Source organism: Eretmochelys imbricata, chromosome 2 (assembly GCF_965152235.1).
Source record: "Eretmochelys imbricata isolate rEreImb1 chromosome 2, rEreImb1.hap1, whole genome shotgun sequence".
NCBI lineage: Eukaryota > Metazoa > Chordata > Testudines > Cheloniidae > Eretmochelys > Eretmochelys imbricata.
Window position 1 is genome coordinate 171,541,021 of NC_135573.1, and position 17,731 is coordinate 171,558,751.

General features: G+C 41.5%; 1 protein-coding gene across 4 annotated transcripts in view; it reads left to right on the forward strand.

The window, feature by feature from the left end:
* The window catches only part of EZH2 (enhancer of zeste 2 polycomb repressive complex 2 subunit), an 85,650-nt gene that overhangs the window by 35,531 nt on the left and 32,388 nt on the right, over window positions 1-17,731 (forward strand). For 3 of the 4 annotated variants that reach the window (XM_077810964.1, XM_077810965.1, XM_077810967.1), the window contains 5 exons: window positions 1,828-1,951; window positions 3,208-3,336; window positions 8,026-8,142; window positions 10,314-10,434; window positions 11,426-11,569. In XM_077810964.1, the coding sequence (XP_077667090.1) occupies window positions 1,828-1,951; window positions 3,208-3,336; window positions 8,026-8,142; window positions 10,314-10,434; window positions 11,426-11,569 (635 nt within the window). The remainder of the gene's footprint in view (window positions 1-1,827; window positions 1,952-3,207; window positions 3,337-8,025; window positions 8,143-10,313; window positions 10,435-11,425; window positions 11,570-17,731) is intronic. The other variant, XM_077810966.1, reaches the window with a different exon arrangement.

The window sequence follows — 17,731 nt, forward strand, 5'->3', positions numbered from 1 at the left end:
AAATGAAGGAGAAGTCATTCTGAGATTTATTAGACTTTAGCTTTCTAGTTGTTACTTATGAGATTGTCCTAAAGTCCCTCTGAACTCTTCATGTTCTGTCTATACTGGAAAACCGAACAGTTGCCAAAAACAGTTCTTTGACTCCTGAAAACTTTTTTATTAGTGTAACCTGGACAAAACTGTTTTCAGTTCTGTTTCAGGAAGTGTAGCAAAGTTCTGACAAACAGCACAGGCACTAAAACCATCTGTCTCTAGATTAAGGAAGACAGTACTGCATTGGTTACTCAGGCCATGTCTTCACTAGAAATGCTGGAGCGCTTCAGTGTAGATGCTAATTAAAGCAACAGGATCTCCCGTCACTGTAGTTACTCTACTTCCCCAAGAGGTGCTACCTAGGTCGCCAAACAAATTATTCCGTTGATCTGATGTTGTCAATGCTGGTTGATTTTTCACATCTCTGAGTTACGTCGCTGGGTCAGCCTAACTTTTTAGTAAAAAGAAAAGGAGTACTTGTGGCACCTTAGCGACTAACCAATTTATTTGAGCATAAGCTTTCGTGAGCTACAGCATCCGATGAATTGAGCTGTAGCTCACGAAAGCTTATGCTCAAATAAGTTGGTTAGTCGCTAAGGTGCCACAAGTACTCCTTTTCTTTTTGCGCTCTGTAACTTTTTAGTGTAGCCCTGGTCTTTAGTTTACGTGTAGAAGGTTATCTTCACAACCACAAAAACTAGAAATGATTCTGCAGAAGTTGCTGACACTTGCCCAAGAGCTTCCTACAGTCGCCGATCCACTGGATTTTTTTCAGCTCTGCTAGCCAGAGTGGTTATTGTGAATATAAAGCACTGCTGAAAGTTAAAGTACTTCAGATAAAATACAGCAGGCTGTAGTGGTTCATTTCTTTCGTATAGGCAAGTCTTGAGAGAATGGCTTTGTTTTAGGAGTTCTAGCATTGTTGGCAGCCAGGAAGTGCAATGTACTTTAAATGGTGACAGCTATTTAAAGTATTCGGCATTGTTATGAGACCATTATGTAGGTATATTGGCAAAATGTGCAGTTTTTTTAATACAAAGCACACATGAATCTCAGATTTTTTTCATTGTCCGGTTGTTAATATTTGTGTGAAAAAGTTTGTAAATAAATGATATACATTTCCTTTCCTGGATTTGGGACCAAGTTTATCTAAATACCATAGTAAAGGAAGCTTAGAGAATTTTTTTTGTCTATCTTGTGAATTTATTCGGTTTTAAACTCTTCCCTCCATAATACTTGTTTACACAATACTGCTTTTATAGTTAAAACATTTTGCAATGGTAGTGCTGAATAGTAACTAGTTTAAATATCTTCTTCTGGTTTCCCATATTTCTGGTGACATTCACAGTAATGTGGATTCCAGTTTGAGACTCAAATACGAACTATAACTAGAAAGTTTAACTTCTCAATACTTCACAGTGTGAAGTGTTTCTCAGAATCTGAACTTTTCCATTGGCTTCCTACGTAAGGGCTTGATCCTGCAACGTGCTGAGCAATGTGGCAGTTAAGCATGTGCTTAACTGTAAGCCCGAGAGTAACCCCATTGAATTCCAGTGCAATTGCTTCCATGCTTAAAATTAAAAATACGCTTAACTGCTTTGCTGGATTAGGGCCAGACTGTTCAGCACCTTACAGGATCAAGTCCTGGAAGGTTAACTGTTTTCTGTAAATGTCTGATTTTTCTTTACCCTATTGTCCATCTATCTGCTCAGTCACTGTAAAATGATCTCTAAGACACTATCCTATCTATAGTGGCTAGGTCAGTGAATCTTAACGTGATACTGTTGATTACAGGATAATCATGGGTCAGACCGGAAAGAAATCTGAAAAGGGACCAGTTTGTTGGCGGAAGCGTGTAAAATCAGAATATATGCGACTGAGGCAGCTCAAGAGGTTCCGCCGGGCAGATGAAGTTAAGGTATGTCACCTGTACCTCCTTCATGAAGATCTTATATGGTAGGCATTGGAATGTATTTTCTTCTGAAATATAAGTTAGAATTGAAATCTTGCACTTAACAAAATATATTTTATGTATATATTTGTTGGAAAATATGATTTTTTTTTCTGAAGGAGAAGATATACTCTTTTTTTTTAAATAAAAGGTGTTGCACATCCCAATTAACATGAACTATTAAGTGCCAAAAATTGTATTAATGTCTAATTAGAATTATGAATTTGTAGGCAGGCATTTACGCAATACATTCAGTTACAGATTTAATTCAGTCAGGATATGTCAAAGATCAGTGTTCATTTATACTTGAAAAATCCTTGCAGTTTTTAGGGGAGTTGGTTCTGTGGAGGATGGCTATATTCTCCCTGTCCTGCCGCACCATCATGAAACACTAGATCTCCAAACATTCAGAAATGGCGTGCATGTAGGAGGAGGAAGGAGGGATAGTACAGTTAGTCTCCGTACCTCTCCACAGACAATATTGAGTCAGTTCAGAGCTTTTCCATCACGCCCCTTCCACTGCATTTTTGTTTAATTCCTTTAATGTAGGGGGGAAAACAGTAGAGATGGGCTGGCCTTTTTATTTCCACGTTCCCATAATTCAGAAATGACTGACTGTACTTTCTCACCTTTAAAAAAATAAAATCATATCATGGCTGAGATCAAGCCTGAGTAACTTAAAATTGAGTTATTGGGAACGGAAGCATTAGATCATGAAGCATAGTGTTGGTAATATAGGCTATGTGTAAAAATTGTAATCTTTACAATAAAACATGGCACTAGGATCCTTAAGTCTGTTTGCCTTTTATATCATATGCATTAATGTCAAGGATTTTTGTGATTTTATATATAAATCAATCCACCTGGAAATGATGAAATGATGTTTTTCTGTGATTTGTATTGTTTAATCATGGAAATACAGGACCCCTCTTTTTGCCGGTGAACATGGCTACTTTAAAGAAAAATAACTGTTCCATAATTCTGTATTTAAATATTTAAGAGGAAAAATACTTTTCAAAATAGGCAGAAATGCTGAAAATTATTTTCTAGTAAAATTTATGTTCATTTTGTGTATTATGGTGCTGCTTAAGTGCAGTTAGTGTTTTCAAAGATGTATGCTTTGTTAATAAAATAGACCTGATAGTACTTGAAGAGGTTATTAAATTAATTTTGACTCGTTTCTTAATTTGCTTGCAACAGTCACAATTCTCTTTCACTCTTAGAGTATGTTTAATTCTAATCGTCAGAAGATACTGGAAAGAACAGAAATCTTAAATCAAGAATGGAAACAACGTAGGATACAGCCTGTACACATCATGACTTCTGTGAGCTCATTGCGTGGGACCAGGGAGGTTGGTTAACGTGTTGTGGTAATTCTAGTTACAAAGTTGTCAGCACATTTTGGTTTTACTGGTGAAAAATCGGCTAGCAGATCATGTGTTAGCCACTAATGTTCTCTTTTCATATGAGGCCCTAGCACCTTTCTGGGAATTATTGATTATTACTCCTATCAGATGCTTACTAAGAAGAAATCAATAAAATGCTACTTAGTTAAGATCCAAATGTGCACAAAATTAAGACTTTTTGCTGCAGAAAATGCTTAGGTCGCATGTTACCATCCTTTAATCAGGCCTTGTCTCATGGGCACTTGGGGTCTGATCTAGCTGCCACTAATGTCAATGGAAAAACTTCTGTTGCCTTAAATGGTAGCTGGATCAGGCCCTCACTTCATAAAAGAACATGCATGAAAATAGTGAACAGATTAGTTTGCATAGGCCTCGCTTACACTAGAAAAGTTGCACTGGCTTGACTAAGTAGGTTGAAAATGGATGTAGTTTAAACTGCGAAAAGCAACTGAAATACTTTCCTCGTGGATTGTATTTTCTAAATGGGCAGCCTACCCTAAATTCTCAATTACTGAGGGACAGTCTTCACTCATTGATTAATATATGTGCTTTCCATAACCAACTCTCTCTATAACTTTTTGTGAGTGATGTACCCGAATACTTGGATGCTAATATCTAAACTGTATTCTTAAATTTACTCACCAAATTTGGGATACTGCTGATTATACACTATATGTATCTTATGACTTTAAAAACAAACTTTGTATTTGTGGATAATTTAAACGCTATACCCAGATATACAGACACTCTTTTCTCAACCTGTGTAGTATATAATTTTAACGTTCGCTTTAATAAAATTTTTAAATCTGTTCTTAAACTGGTGCAAAACCCTAATGTCAGCATACTTAAACTAGTTTAGCTTCCGGTGGTAGACTGACTTTTTGGTGTGAAATGATCTGATGACAAGGAAAGTGCCATAAACAAAATGAATTTAATTGACAAATTTTCTGTGTTTTGGGAGGGGGATGACTTTTTATTAAGGGGCAAAAAATAACAGAAAATCTGAAATTTTTAAAAGGGAACTTTTATACAATTTGTACTTTTAGCCATAAATATATGTATCTTCCATTTGTCTTCTTTTTGAAACTATTTCCATCCCATGTGTCTTAGTGTTCCTTCTACTCCTCTCTTATGAAAGTAGTCCTGCAAGCAAAAACGGAAAACAGATGACTGGCTCCAGTCCTACAAAACAATGCACACAGGCAAAGCCACACTGAAGTCAGTGGGGCTCCATACTTGCATGGGCTACACTCACATACATACAGGATCAGAGCTTTTGACAGTAGTTTTAACAAATGCTGAAAACAAAAATTGTTAGGTAAGGGTCATGCATCAATTTTTCAGTTCTTTGGAGGAAAAGGGCCAAATTTCACCTTCAGAGTTATGATTTGAATATATCAGATTTTGACTTGCTAGCTTGAATTGCCTTCTTGATGAAAGGGGAATTTTATGTTAATTTCCTGTCTGAATCAGTGAATTGATTATTGCATTCTAATCCAGTTTGTCTCATAAAGGACTCTCAAAAGAACTCTACTTTCAGTGCTTGATTTAAAAATTGCCATAATTTATAATAGGAGGATTAAGACAGGAAAATAGTATCTGAATCCTTTTAAAATAAATTTAAATATTTATTTTAGTCTCAAATACATTGGCTGGAGACTTGATATCTTGTGTGCAGTTTTCATGACGGTAACACACTCAGTGTGGGTTGCAAGTATCATAGGTGACACCCCTCTGTTTCTGTAGAGCCACAGACCTTGGTTTTCAGTTGCCTCCAGTGACTAGACTATTGAGTGGCATTGACCAGAGCCACTCCTACAAATGTAATTCCCTTTTTTAATGATTATTGAACTGAGTTCAAAAGCAGGCAGAGTATCACACAGGATCATAAAGGGAATTTAAAATACTGACTTTGTTCTTAACTTTGCATAAATGTAACGTTGCCTTGAGATTTTTAGTTATATTCATTTTTTTAAAGGACAAAATCGTTTTTATAACTTTGCATACTTTCTAGACTTAAATTATGTCATGAAAAAATTGCTAGAGAGCTACTAGTCAAAGAACTAAATCTAAATCAAATTTCTAAAGACACCAACTAGCCAGAGACTAATACAACAGATAGTCTTCCAAGTTAAGGTGTCTTTGGAAATTTGAAGCCTACCTTGCTGGCTTTTGGAAGGAAGAAAGCTTTCTGTCTCCCCTTCCTCTAATCTTCCTCGGTACTCTGATGGGAATAGAGGTCCACTACTGTCCCCTGCAGCAGCATAAAGACTTCTGAAAAAACAGTTGGTGAAACTGATCAGTGTCTTGTTAATTTCACATTGCTCCTGTCAAAGCAGTACAGGAACAAAGGTACTGTAGCTATCTGTCTGCATACCCAGGTGGAGTAGTTTGCCCACTGTAACATTCTCTTAATGTGTTTAGTATGAATAAAGTTGTGAAGTCAAATACTCAAGAGTTGGGGAAAAGCCAGAAGTAAATTTTTCCATACAAGTTTCATTCGATTCCTTTTTTGCGTATGCATTATGATGCAGTCTTTACTTGCATGATCCCATACTATTTTTTCCAGAACCCCTGCCTCATTCAGTGTACGGGACAGACTTGCTCTGAGGATGAATCGAGGTTGTGTAGTGAAGGAGAAGGCTGTTGTCTGTAGGATCTGTCTCACTTATTGCAGAAGTTGCAAGGCGTATACTGACAGAGACAAAGAAGTGCAGGAGGAGAGAGGATGGTTTCATGGTTCAAGCAGTTGAATGCTGCTCTGAATTCTGTCCCTGCCTGTGCTGCAAAGTTCCTATGTGGTGCCACATTTTCTGGAAACCCAGCTTGAGATCCTGGGGTTTGATTTGCAGAAGTGCTGAGCACTTGCAGCTGCAACTGAAGTCAGCTGGTCTTTTTAACATTATATATATATATATATAGACAATATAGTGATGAGTGCCGTAGAAAAGCCTAAGAGGAAATTAATAATTCTGTTTTCAGAGAAGTGTTTGAATAGTGTGCAGTAAATAACGCATAGGGCCTCACATTAAACAATGAAGATAAAATAAAATATTGAATAGTTATCTATTTAAGGAGAATGGTCCGTCCTATGCACCGAATAAGGCAGGTATCCTGTGGAAAAAAAATATGATTGTGTAAGAAAAGATGGTATCAGAATACATATGTACAAGAGCACTGAATTAAGATTTTATGGACAAACTTAATTCTGGCATTTCCTAACTCTTGATAGCTTGACTTTGTAACCTTAATATTATTTTTAAACATAGTTATTTAGTGTGTGATTTTATATAATGTGAGGTCTTCTATGTATTGTACATGTCATACAGTGACCCAACGGAATCTCTTCCCTCCCATCCTTGCTGAACGTCAACTTGTGGCTCCAAACCAGGGAGGTGTTAGAGCTTCTCAATGAAAGTTTTAAAAAAAAAAAAAAAAAAAAAAGTATTGAACATAGGCACATCAATGTGTTTTTTTCCATAAATGTGTTCTGAGAAATGGCTGAATTGTTTGAGCTGAAACTAAAAAACCCCCCAAAGAAAACAATAACTACTCTTCAGCCAAGCAGATACCTGGCATGAAAAAATTCAGCCTGAATGGTTAAGGTTTGGTAAAGTTATAAGCAACTCTAAACAAGATTCCCAAAGGGAAAGTGTTGAGCAGCCTTAAGTGTAGGCACTGTTACCACCTCTGCCTATAAATGGGAAGGTTATCTTTGTAAATATAAGGACTTAGAAACTTTAAAAATAGAACCGACAGAAATTGGTTCTGTAGGTGCCCCCAGTTATAAGAGCTAGTGAATTTTTCAGGCGCTGGGTTAGAATGTTTATGGATTACTCTAGGACTAACCACATTTATGAATTGTCCAAATGTTTCAGTTTTTAAAACCATTTCTCATTTCACATTTTGAATGTTCTGTCCTCTCTCACCTTTTTGTGATTTCTCTTCCTTCCTGTTCTAGGTCTGCAAAAAAGTGAATCGTAAAATAATGTCATATTGAAAGCACTGTTTGACAGCTCAGAGTTCAGTATTAGAGTAAATTTCACTTTACTGTTGTCCTGCACACAGTATACATGGTCAAAGGTTTTGGGATAGGATAGGAATATAGTGGAGGTCAAGACTTACAGACAAGTTGAAGTGATAACTTGTTGAAGTAGACTTTCTGATATTAAAGGATCACCATATCAACTTTCTAAAAAGAAATTCTTTCTTGTTCTCAGCGGTGCATTAATGTGAAGCTTGGAGGAATCTTCTTTGTCTCCCAGACAACTAGTTAATACACTATAAACACCAGATAAGACAATTTATCATCAAGTACTAAATCTGTTTTAGATAACAGAAAAACATCATTGCATTTGGTTAAGTAGGCTGAGTGTAATGGTACATGAGAGCCTGGATATCATTGTATGTGATAGTTTCCATAGCATGCTGTTCTTTTTTTACTATTAACAAATATTCTGCTAACAAAATAATTTGTCTCTTGCTTGTTAAACCTATTCCTAATGCTACCACCTAAAAATTGATGTATTTTTCCAAACTTATCTAATTCTGTTATGGTTTAAATTTGATACATTTTGTATTTTGTTACCAAAATTGCTACCAGGAGAGAAGTGTAATTTCTACCTCTCATTTCAGTGCTCTGTTACCAGTGATTTAGATTTTCCAAAACAAGTCATCCCGCTCAAGACTCTGAATGCTGTTGCTTCAGTGCCTATAATGTATTCTTGGTCTCCCCTTCAGCAAAATTTTATGGTAAGTGTCACAGTTTCAGGTTAACTGCCCCTGTATTCCTGCATCTGTGGTCCACTCCAGGAATGCCACTCAGGTCTGCCCTGTCTCCATCTCTTGGCAGGAACCTTTCTCCCACTCCCTTCTGACAGGGTTTTTATGATTACACAGACCTGCCATCCACTGTGATATCTCCAGCAAGCCAGTCTGGTTAAAGGCCAGCTCCTGCACTGCTTTCTTTCAGAGGACGATTGATAGTGTTTTTCCCAGTGACCACACAGCTCTTCTAATCAAGCATGTTTATTCATAGCGCAAAAGCATTACAGAGAAAAAAGAAATTTAAATCCACATTAAACATACCAGAAACCACCCATCTTCCATATGGGGAGTCTGATAGGCCAATGTTCCTTCTAACTCGTTAGCAAGGGTTGGGGCCTCCCTTTGGACAGAGAGTGATGTCCATCTGCTGAATCAAAATGAAGGCCATGAGCCAGTCCAAGCTCATCTTTTTTATATCAGAAGCCTTTTCTCTCTCTCCCAGTCGCTGGCAAACCCAGCCTGATCCTGAATATGCAAACTACCTGAAGGGTTGGAACTTCTCTGGAGTTGGTTAGTCTCGGTGACTCACCGTATTTTCGTTCCTGGAGGAGCTGTGTTAACACATTATACATGGAGTAACAATTATACATAAACCATTCATACATTTAATACAGTTTTCTCCAAAGATGCTGCCTGGAGTTGCAATATCTGTTAAAGTAAGTTAAAAAGTAGAAGCTGTGTGCATTTGGGGAGATAAATTACAGTTTAAGTGGAAACCAATAAACTAGTATATCCAAAAGAATAGAAATCTATTCCATTTGTTTTAATATTCAGATCTGTATAAAATACCTGAAATATTTCTTTCTACACTGCTTCACATCAGTTTTCTTTTCTTGCTCTACCCAATTGCCTCTTTCATTTTTTACCAGTTATTTCATAAACTTGAAAAACTTATAAAGAAAAGGTTGAATATTACAAAGGTGACTGGATGGCAGGTTTTTGTGAGCAGACAAAAGTTTTAGTACTGATTCATTTTTAGAAAGAGGACATTTTAAAGATATTTGTGATTTACACTTGGTGAGTGTTAATTCTCAAGTCAAAAGAGACAGTAATAACACTGGCCATAGACTCAACCTTTCGCACCTAAATCTTCTAGAGTTCCATAACATGGGTATTGCAAAGTTAAGGATATTCCAGTCCTTGGCCTCACCAGAATAGAAATCTTGATTATGTACAATGGCTTTGTATTTAGGACAGATGTCAGTTAAGGTCTAGATTTTGACCTAAATCAAATTTGAACTAAGTTTTTAGAAATTAGGACTAATGCCTGATGTGTCCAGAAGGAAGTCGTAATGAGTTATTGATTATTCTTGCATAATCTATTGTCAGTCTCCATTAAGTCATGTTAATTCTCTGAGATCCAGGATTTATTGTATGCTCGGACTACTTATATTATGAACAGACATTTAAATTACTTAGGAAACTGCACTTTTGACACTGTACACAACTATTTACATATAATCAGTCATCCTTTTTCATGTTAGTTTAGTGCACTGAAGGCAACCATTTTTATTTAGAATAAAAAAATACAAAATATACTAATTACTGTATGTGCATCAAGCTGACTGATCTTATTATTAGAAGTAATTTTAATCCAGATAAAATCAGCAACTAATCTACAAGAAAACTCAACCCACAACTAAATGTTTTTCTCTACAAAAACGAAACATCAACCCTCTATCCCTGAAAGCCAGAATTAAGTCACACCTATCGTATTTAAATTAAATAATTGTAAAGGCATTATTATCAACAAATATTTAATCCATTTTAGACAACAGGTTATCTGTTAACATAATGGGTATCCTGTTGAGGATAAGGGCTTGTCTACATGGAGGGAAATTGACCAGAATAGTTATAGTGGAATAGTAATTCCACTATAGAAATGCATCAATAACTGCTCGTGTGAGTCTTCTGTTACAGAAGAAAGTGACTTTATTTCAGAATGATTATGTGATTATACGGAATGTCACATCTCATTGCAGGTTTGGGGCAGTGGCACTTCTGAAATGGGGGACTCATCAAAATTTTTTCTTGTTCTCCCTGAGAGAATATCTTTGCTTTTATTGTAATCATAAATCTTTCCACATCTCTTTTAGGTAGAGGATGAAACAGTTTTACATAACATTCCTTACATGGGAGATGAAGTGCTTGACCAGGATGGAACCTTTATTGAAGAACTGATCAAGAACTATGATGGAAAAGTACATGGAGACAGAGGTGAGTCCAACACACCATGTATATCTGTCATTTCTTCCTACCTAAACATGATTAACAGCTGCTTATGTAGCAGTCAGCTTTATTATATATTTTTATTTATAAGTTAAATATCAAAACTGAAGTATGATTCCTGAGGACTTACTATTTACTAATACTAATTACTGTTTGGTATTCTCCGTCATCCGCCTAAGCCATGTCAAATAGTGAGCATAACAATCATACTTAGCTTTTGTACATGGATTAATATTTATGCATTTCTTTGAAAATATAAACTAAATCCTCACACCAGTCCTGAGGGTGAAATAGCGAGGTTAACTTTGTTGCCCAGAGCATACAGTTAATCATTGTAATAGCTGGGTTTGATATTAGATAAGTGGTGAAACATTTCAAGGACAATCCAATCATTATCCTGTCCCTTTTGACTAGACTTCTGAATTGTAGGGCACAATGGCATAACCAGATTGAGCCAGGAGATGGAGAGTTACACTCTTTGGCATTTCACTTGCCTTTACTGTGTATGAATGAATTCCTCTGGCATGCTTCCTAGGTGGGTGGTGTGGATGATTAGGGAGAGGATAGCAGCAAACCACTTGTCTCCTCATTGCCAGTATGCCACAAAGTGACCAGTACCCCAGCCAGCCCAGTCCCCTTTATCTTGTAGGAAGTGTGATATTACTAGAGCTTTATTTTTCTGTTCCTATTTGCTGGTAGAAGGATTTATATTCCCTCTCTTGGCCGCCATAGAGGGATTTGGGAAAAGTCCCTCAAAATTAACAGATAAGAAATTGTTGATTCTCATTCATCCTCCTGCTCAGCCCCTCCTGTCTTGTACTGAATTTACGGATTGTAATGTGGTCTGAGCACTGGATCTGATAACTAAATGTGTAGCCATAGTTTTAAAAAAACCAACTGAAATATGGGGTAGAAATAAATACTTCGTTTGCACTTCCCTTGTGTTTTTTGCTTTACTTCCGATCTTGATGAATTTCAGAATGTGGATTTATCAATGATGAGATATTTGTAGAGCTGGTAAATGCACTTGGTCAATATAGTGATGATGAAGATGATGATGATGGAGATGACAATTCTGATGAGCAAGATGAAAAACAGAAAAACCGAGACGGCAACAGAATGGGTATGTCAATCCAGTAGATTTGAAAAACCTTTATTATTGTAGCAGTTTTTCCTGCTTTTATTTGCTCAATAAATGGAAGATGTTCAGATTTGTATTTGTGTTTGTGCTCAGTGAAGTTAACAACTTTATTTCTTCTAGTGATTGCACATGTCTGTTCCACTTCAGGTGTGTGCATGTTTAGTGCACTGTTGAAAACTTTTCCCCCAGTGGTACGCACTGAGGCAGCATATGTGCATTCTGCTGCCTCGTGCCACTGTGCTGCCCCTGATTCTGCTCAGTTCCTTCACTGCTCATGATGGTTGTCGGAGCATGTTATCTTGCTATTGCAGGTTTTTCTTAAATTGTCTATTTTGTATATAGTTGGTTTTGGTTTTAACCATAGTTCTAGTGTTAGGTTCTTCTAGTCATAAGTAGGGCTTTACCAATTTCACGGCTGTGAAAAACATGTCACGGACCATGAAATCAGCCCTCCCTTGTGAAATATGATCTCCCCTGCTTCTGGGAGCCTGGGGCTCCAAGCTGCTAGTCCAGCCACACTGGGGAGGGTCAGGATTTGTCCTTCCGCTGCATGGCTGCTCTTGGTAGTTAGATCAGATCCAGCTCTAGAGGCAGCACAGAAATGAGGGTGGAACACCCTCACTTCTGTGCTGAAGCAGCCCAGGAGATGGTCTCCGGGCTTCTGTCTCCTCCTGTCCTGTTCCTCCCTGCCCCCCCCCTCCCCCCCGGGCAGTCCCCGCCCCCCCCTCCCCCCCGGGCAGTCCCCGCCCCCCCCCTCCCCCCCGGGCAGTCCCTCAGCTCTGCAGGGACAGGCAGGCTGCTTTGGGGGGAGTTGCGTAGAGCCTGGTAGGGAGCCTGCTAGTCCCGCCAACCCCGCTCTCTTTCCCTCATACCCATTCCCAAGCACCAGCAGGGGTCCAGGCACCTCCCTTTACCCATGTACCTCATTATACTGTGCCATCCAGAGGGAAGCTGTTGATGATCTCTCCGATACTGTCATCTTTGGGCTCCAGACACTGATCCCTGGCCAAACAGAAGTGACTACTCGCCCACCCCGATTTGGTCAGAGGAAGCTGATTTATCTTTGGAGATTGGCTACACATGTTGCAGTGGATCATGTGCGTCACCATTCCCTTCTGAGTGGTTACCACCTCTGGCACCCATCAGAGGCTCCATCTTGGCCAGCCACTTGAGGCTGGAAGAAACTGGGCTCCTGGCCTTTACCAATGGCAGTTCTGGCACACTTGGGGGTTTCTGCTTGCCTCCAGCTCATCTCCTTACCCTCCCTATTCTACTTCATCCAGAACAGTGGTCTCCAAACTTTTTGATTGCACGCCCCCAGGAAAAAAAAAATTTGACACAGGCATGCTGCCAAAGGAAAGGAAAAAAAGTGGAAGAGCTGCCGCAGGCGCGCTCCTCCTGCCACCGCAGAATCAAAGGTAGAAGAACTGCCGCAGCCTTGCCGGCGACGCTCCTCCTGCTGCGCGCCCTCTGGGCACATCCATCCTTGGCTTCATCCTCTTCATCACCTGTGGGGCAAGTGCCTCCTTGCCTCCCCCGATGATTATAGAGTCCATCAGGACCCTTTAAAGAGAGTGACTTATGCTTTGGATATCCAGATGGAAGTTGTTAGAGAGAGGTCTCAGGCTGATTGACATTTTAGCTGCCATAGGACCTGCTCAGATGGTGCTTCCATTTAATTTAAGCTATTCTGGAGACCGCCAAAGTGCTCTGATAGACTCCATCTTCCTTTCCCACACAGCAAAAGGCTGAGGTGCAGGTATTATGTCCTCTCACAGGTGTTGAACATTGATTCACCCCCCTCCCCTCTGGCATCAGTGGCGGTTTCAGCTGCCATTTGGAGACTGCCAGACATCTACCCCAAAACAAATGACGCAAAAAACCTTGATTTCATTGGCAGAAAATTTTATTGAGCAGCTAGCTTGCAGCTCAGGATTGCTAATCAGTAGGCATTGCTATGATTTCTACCTCTGAGACAATATCTGAAAGTTTAAGGACAGATTGCCAGAGGACAAGAGGCAAGAGTTCCTTTCTGTGTTGGACGAGAGTAAGTTGGTGCCCAGGACCTCACTTCAGGAGGTTTTGGATGCTGCTGATTCTGCAGCCAGAGTCACGGCAGTGGCTGTTTCAATTCACAGATATTAGTGGCTCCAGTCATCATGTCTTCCTCAAGAGGTTCAACCAACCATTCTGTATCTTCCCTTTGAGGGGCCGTCGCTGTTCTCTAGGCAGACTGATGACAAGCTGAATAGTCTCAAGGACTCCAGGGCTACACTCACATGTTAGGGCATTTATAGACCTGTACTAAAAAAGCATCAGTTTTGCCCTCAGCAGGCATACCACTTTCCATCATTTACAGCTTGCCACCAGAACCTAGTTAAGAAAAAGGGCAGAAGTTTTAGGAGGGAAGACACCCTCTCTCTTCCTCCCCACCCCACCAGACACATACTCTTCTGCACTACTACCCAGTTTGTGCAGGCAGCCTGGGGGTTCTAAGCAAGCATTTTGGTGGGTTTGTCAAGGACTGTTTCTCCTCCTCCTGTCCCACTATCTAAGTGCTTGGTCTTGCATCACTATGGATCAGCGTGTCTTAAGCATGGTGGAATTGGGATACAAGCTTCAGTTTATTTCGGTCTCCCCATCGCACCACCTTCCCAATCCTTTTTCAGGGACCAGTCTTACAAAGAACTTCTCCTTCAGAAGATACAGTCTCTCCTCTAGTTCAGTGGTCTCCAAACTTTTTGAATCGCACACCCCCAGGGCTAGCTCTAGGAAAGCAAAAAAAAAAAAAAAAGCTGCCGCTGAAGACGGAGCGGGGAGAGCCGAGCTGCCGCTGGCGTGCCACCGAAGAATCAAAGGTCCAGGAGAGCCAAGCTGCCGCCTTGTCGGCGACACTCCTCCTGCCGCGCACCCCACTTTGGAGACCACTGCTCTAGTTGGAAGCCATAGAGGAAGTTTCTCAGCAATTCAGAGGAACAGGGTTTTATTCCCGCTGTTTCCTGATCTCAAAAGGAGGTCTCAGACCATATTAGACTTGCGACAGCTAAACAGATATCTGAAGAAAATAGTTTTTTGCATTGTCATGCTGGCTTTCATTATCTCTCCCTGGAGTCTTGTATGTTGTCTTCGACTTAAAAGATGCAAATTTCCAAGTAGCAATACGTCAAAGCCACAGGATGTTCCTCAGATTCATGGTCAACCAATCTCACTACCAGTTTGCAGTACTATCATTTGGCCTGTCTGCAGCTCCATATGTTTTCAGAAAGTGCATGGCAGTCGTGGCAGCGTTCCTGAGGAAATCAGGAGTTCAGATGTTTTTCCTATCTGGATGACTGGTTGGTGAGAGGCTGATCTAAAGTTGTGGTGCTGTCCACTATCTCTCCTCCAATCCACCTTCAACACTCTGGGTTGCTTAACAACATGGAGAAGTCAATCCTGTCACCTGTACGAAAGATGGAAGTTTATAGGAGCTGTCTTGGACTCTCTGGAAGCCAAGGCCTTTCTTCCACAGGTGAGATTCCAGACTCTGGTGTCCCGTTGCTTTAAATCTGAGGGCCCATCCTATGACAACAAAATTGCCTCAGGCTTCTGAGGCATATGGCTTCATGCACTTATGTGGTTCATCTTGAAAGCTGCAAGGGTGGTTAGCATCGGTGCACTCTCCAGTTTGTCATCCTCTAGACATAGTAGTTTGAGTACACGCACAAGTCTTGACCTCTAAACTCGTGGAAAAACCATTCATGTGTGTATGGAGTGCCATTTGCTCCTCCATAGCTGGCTTTGACCGTAGTTATATACGCTTCTGCCCTTGCTTGGGGTCTCACCTCAGGTCTCTGGAGATGCAATGTCCGAGAATTAAGGGCTATTCAGCTAACTCATAAAGCCTTTCTTCCCCATATCAAGGAAAGAAATCCTTGCCATACACTTCTACCCTGATATAACGCGGTCCTTGGGAGACAAAAAATCTCACCGCGTTATATTGAACTTGCTTTGACACCCTCCCCCCCCCCCCGTTCCTTGTTTCCTGACACCCCCTCCTGTCCCCTGACTGCTCCAACCCCTATCCACACCCCCCGCCCCCTGACAGGCATTCACCGGCAGCGGCGGGAAGTGGAGCAACGCGGCCCCAGCCCGCTCCACTCCGCCACCTCCCTGCTGTGGCGATCCGGTTCCCACCAACGGTGAGTGCAGGGAGGTTGGGGAAAGGATGCCCCCCGTACTCACCTGCAGCGGGAAGCAGAGTGCCATGGCTGGGAGCTGGCAGAGTAGAGTGGACTGGGGCCGGGCTTCTCTGCTTCCCGCCACCGGTGGGTGCGGAGAGGTTGGGGAAAGGACGCCCTCCGCACTCACCGGCGGCGGGAAGCGGAGTGACGCGGCCCCAGCCTTCTCCGCTTTCCTTGCCCCAGCCCTGTTGCACTCACCGGTGGTGGGAAGTAGAGCGCCACGGCTGGGAGCTGGCAGAGTGGAACGGGCTGGGCTGCTCTGCTTCCACCACTGCCGGTGAGTGCAAGGAGGGGTCCCTTCCCTCAAGCCCCCTCCCCCAAGCGACATGGCTAGGCCGGGGTGAGGGAAGCGGAACGGGCTGCTCCCGGTCTCCTGCTAGTCCCCCGGGCCACTCTGGGACTGTGGGGCCCCCAAAAGTGCCCCCCCCCAACAGCTCCTGCCTCCCAGACCCTATGTGTGGGGAGCCCCTGACCGCCCCCAAGACTCTAAGCCCTTTATCCAAACCCTTGGCCCCGGCCTGGTACCCTTAACACGCTGCTCAGAGCAGCGTGTCGGAGCTACCACGTTGTATGCGAACCTGCTTTATATCGGGTCACGTTATATCGGGGTAGAGGTGTACTTACGGACAACATAGCGGCCGTGTTCTGTGTGAACAGGCAAGGACAAGCCAAGTTGTCTGCTATGCCATGAGGCAGTGAGGATGTGGGATTTCTGTAGCACCATCTCAGTCCACTTCAAATCCTCTCACTTTCCTGGTGTCCAGGGTAAACTGGTAGACTGATTAAGCAGATCTTTCACTAGTCACCACAAGTGGTCTGTCTGCCAGACATTGCCAGATTCATTTTCCAACTATGTGGGACTCCCCAAATAGACCTGCTTGAAACAAACATCAACAGGAAGGGCCATCACACAGGTCACAGCCCAGAGTCTCTCAAAAGATGCTGTCCTGTTACCCTGGATGGCCACGCTCCTGAACACATTTCCTCTAGTTCCGCTCCTGCCCAGAGGTGTTGTTGAAATCACTCCAGACCGTGCTTGAGTCATATTTCTAACTCCAGTATGGCCTTCCTACTCTGCTGATCCTCTCAGACAGCTCTGTTGACCCTACCCTCAGGACCATGGTCATCTCTTCCACCCCAGCCTACAGGCCCTCATCTCCCAGCCTGGATGCTCCATGGCTAATGCCTCAAGAGGAGGCTTGCTCAAAGAGAATTCAAGATGTACTTTTAAATAGTAGAAAAACTATACACTAGATATACTTCATTGGAAAATTGGAAGACATTTTCCATCTCGTCCCAAGAAAAAGGGGTTTTTCCAGTCTGAGCTCCCATACATCGTGTTCTGGACAGTCAGTTACACCTGAAACAACATGGGCTGGCAACTAATTCCATCAAAGTCAACCTAGCAGCTATCTTGGTTTTCCATTCACTGATGGACAGTCATTCTCCCTCCTCCTCTTCTCTCTCCCCCCCGCCCCTCTTGCCCAGTCTTATGTTAATCAGATTTTTGAAAGGGGTCTCTCTACTATTTATATCCCCAGGTAGAAGATCCTGTTCCTCTGTGGGCTTTTCCAGTAGTTTAGTGTTGACAAAGCTAATGGTCCTGCATTTAAACCTTTAGCTACCTGATTGTTGCTACATCTCTTGATCAAGGTAGCCTTTTTGTTGGTAATCACTTCAGCCAGAAAAGCAGGCAGATTACATGCTCTAGTGTATGAACCTCTGTATATCGTCTCCTACAAGGATGAAGTTTACCTATGCCTTCGTTCAAAATTCCTCACCGAAGTAGTGTTTGACTACCACATCAATTAGGCAGTATATGTACCCTCTTTCTTTCCAAAGCCTCATGTTCAAGGATGAGGAGAGACTCCACAGGTGTTAGATCATTTGTGGTGTCCTTGGACAGGACTAAGCAGTTCAG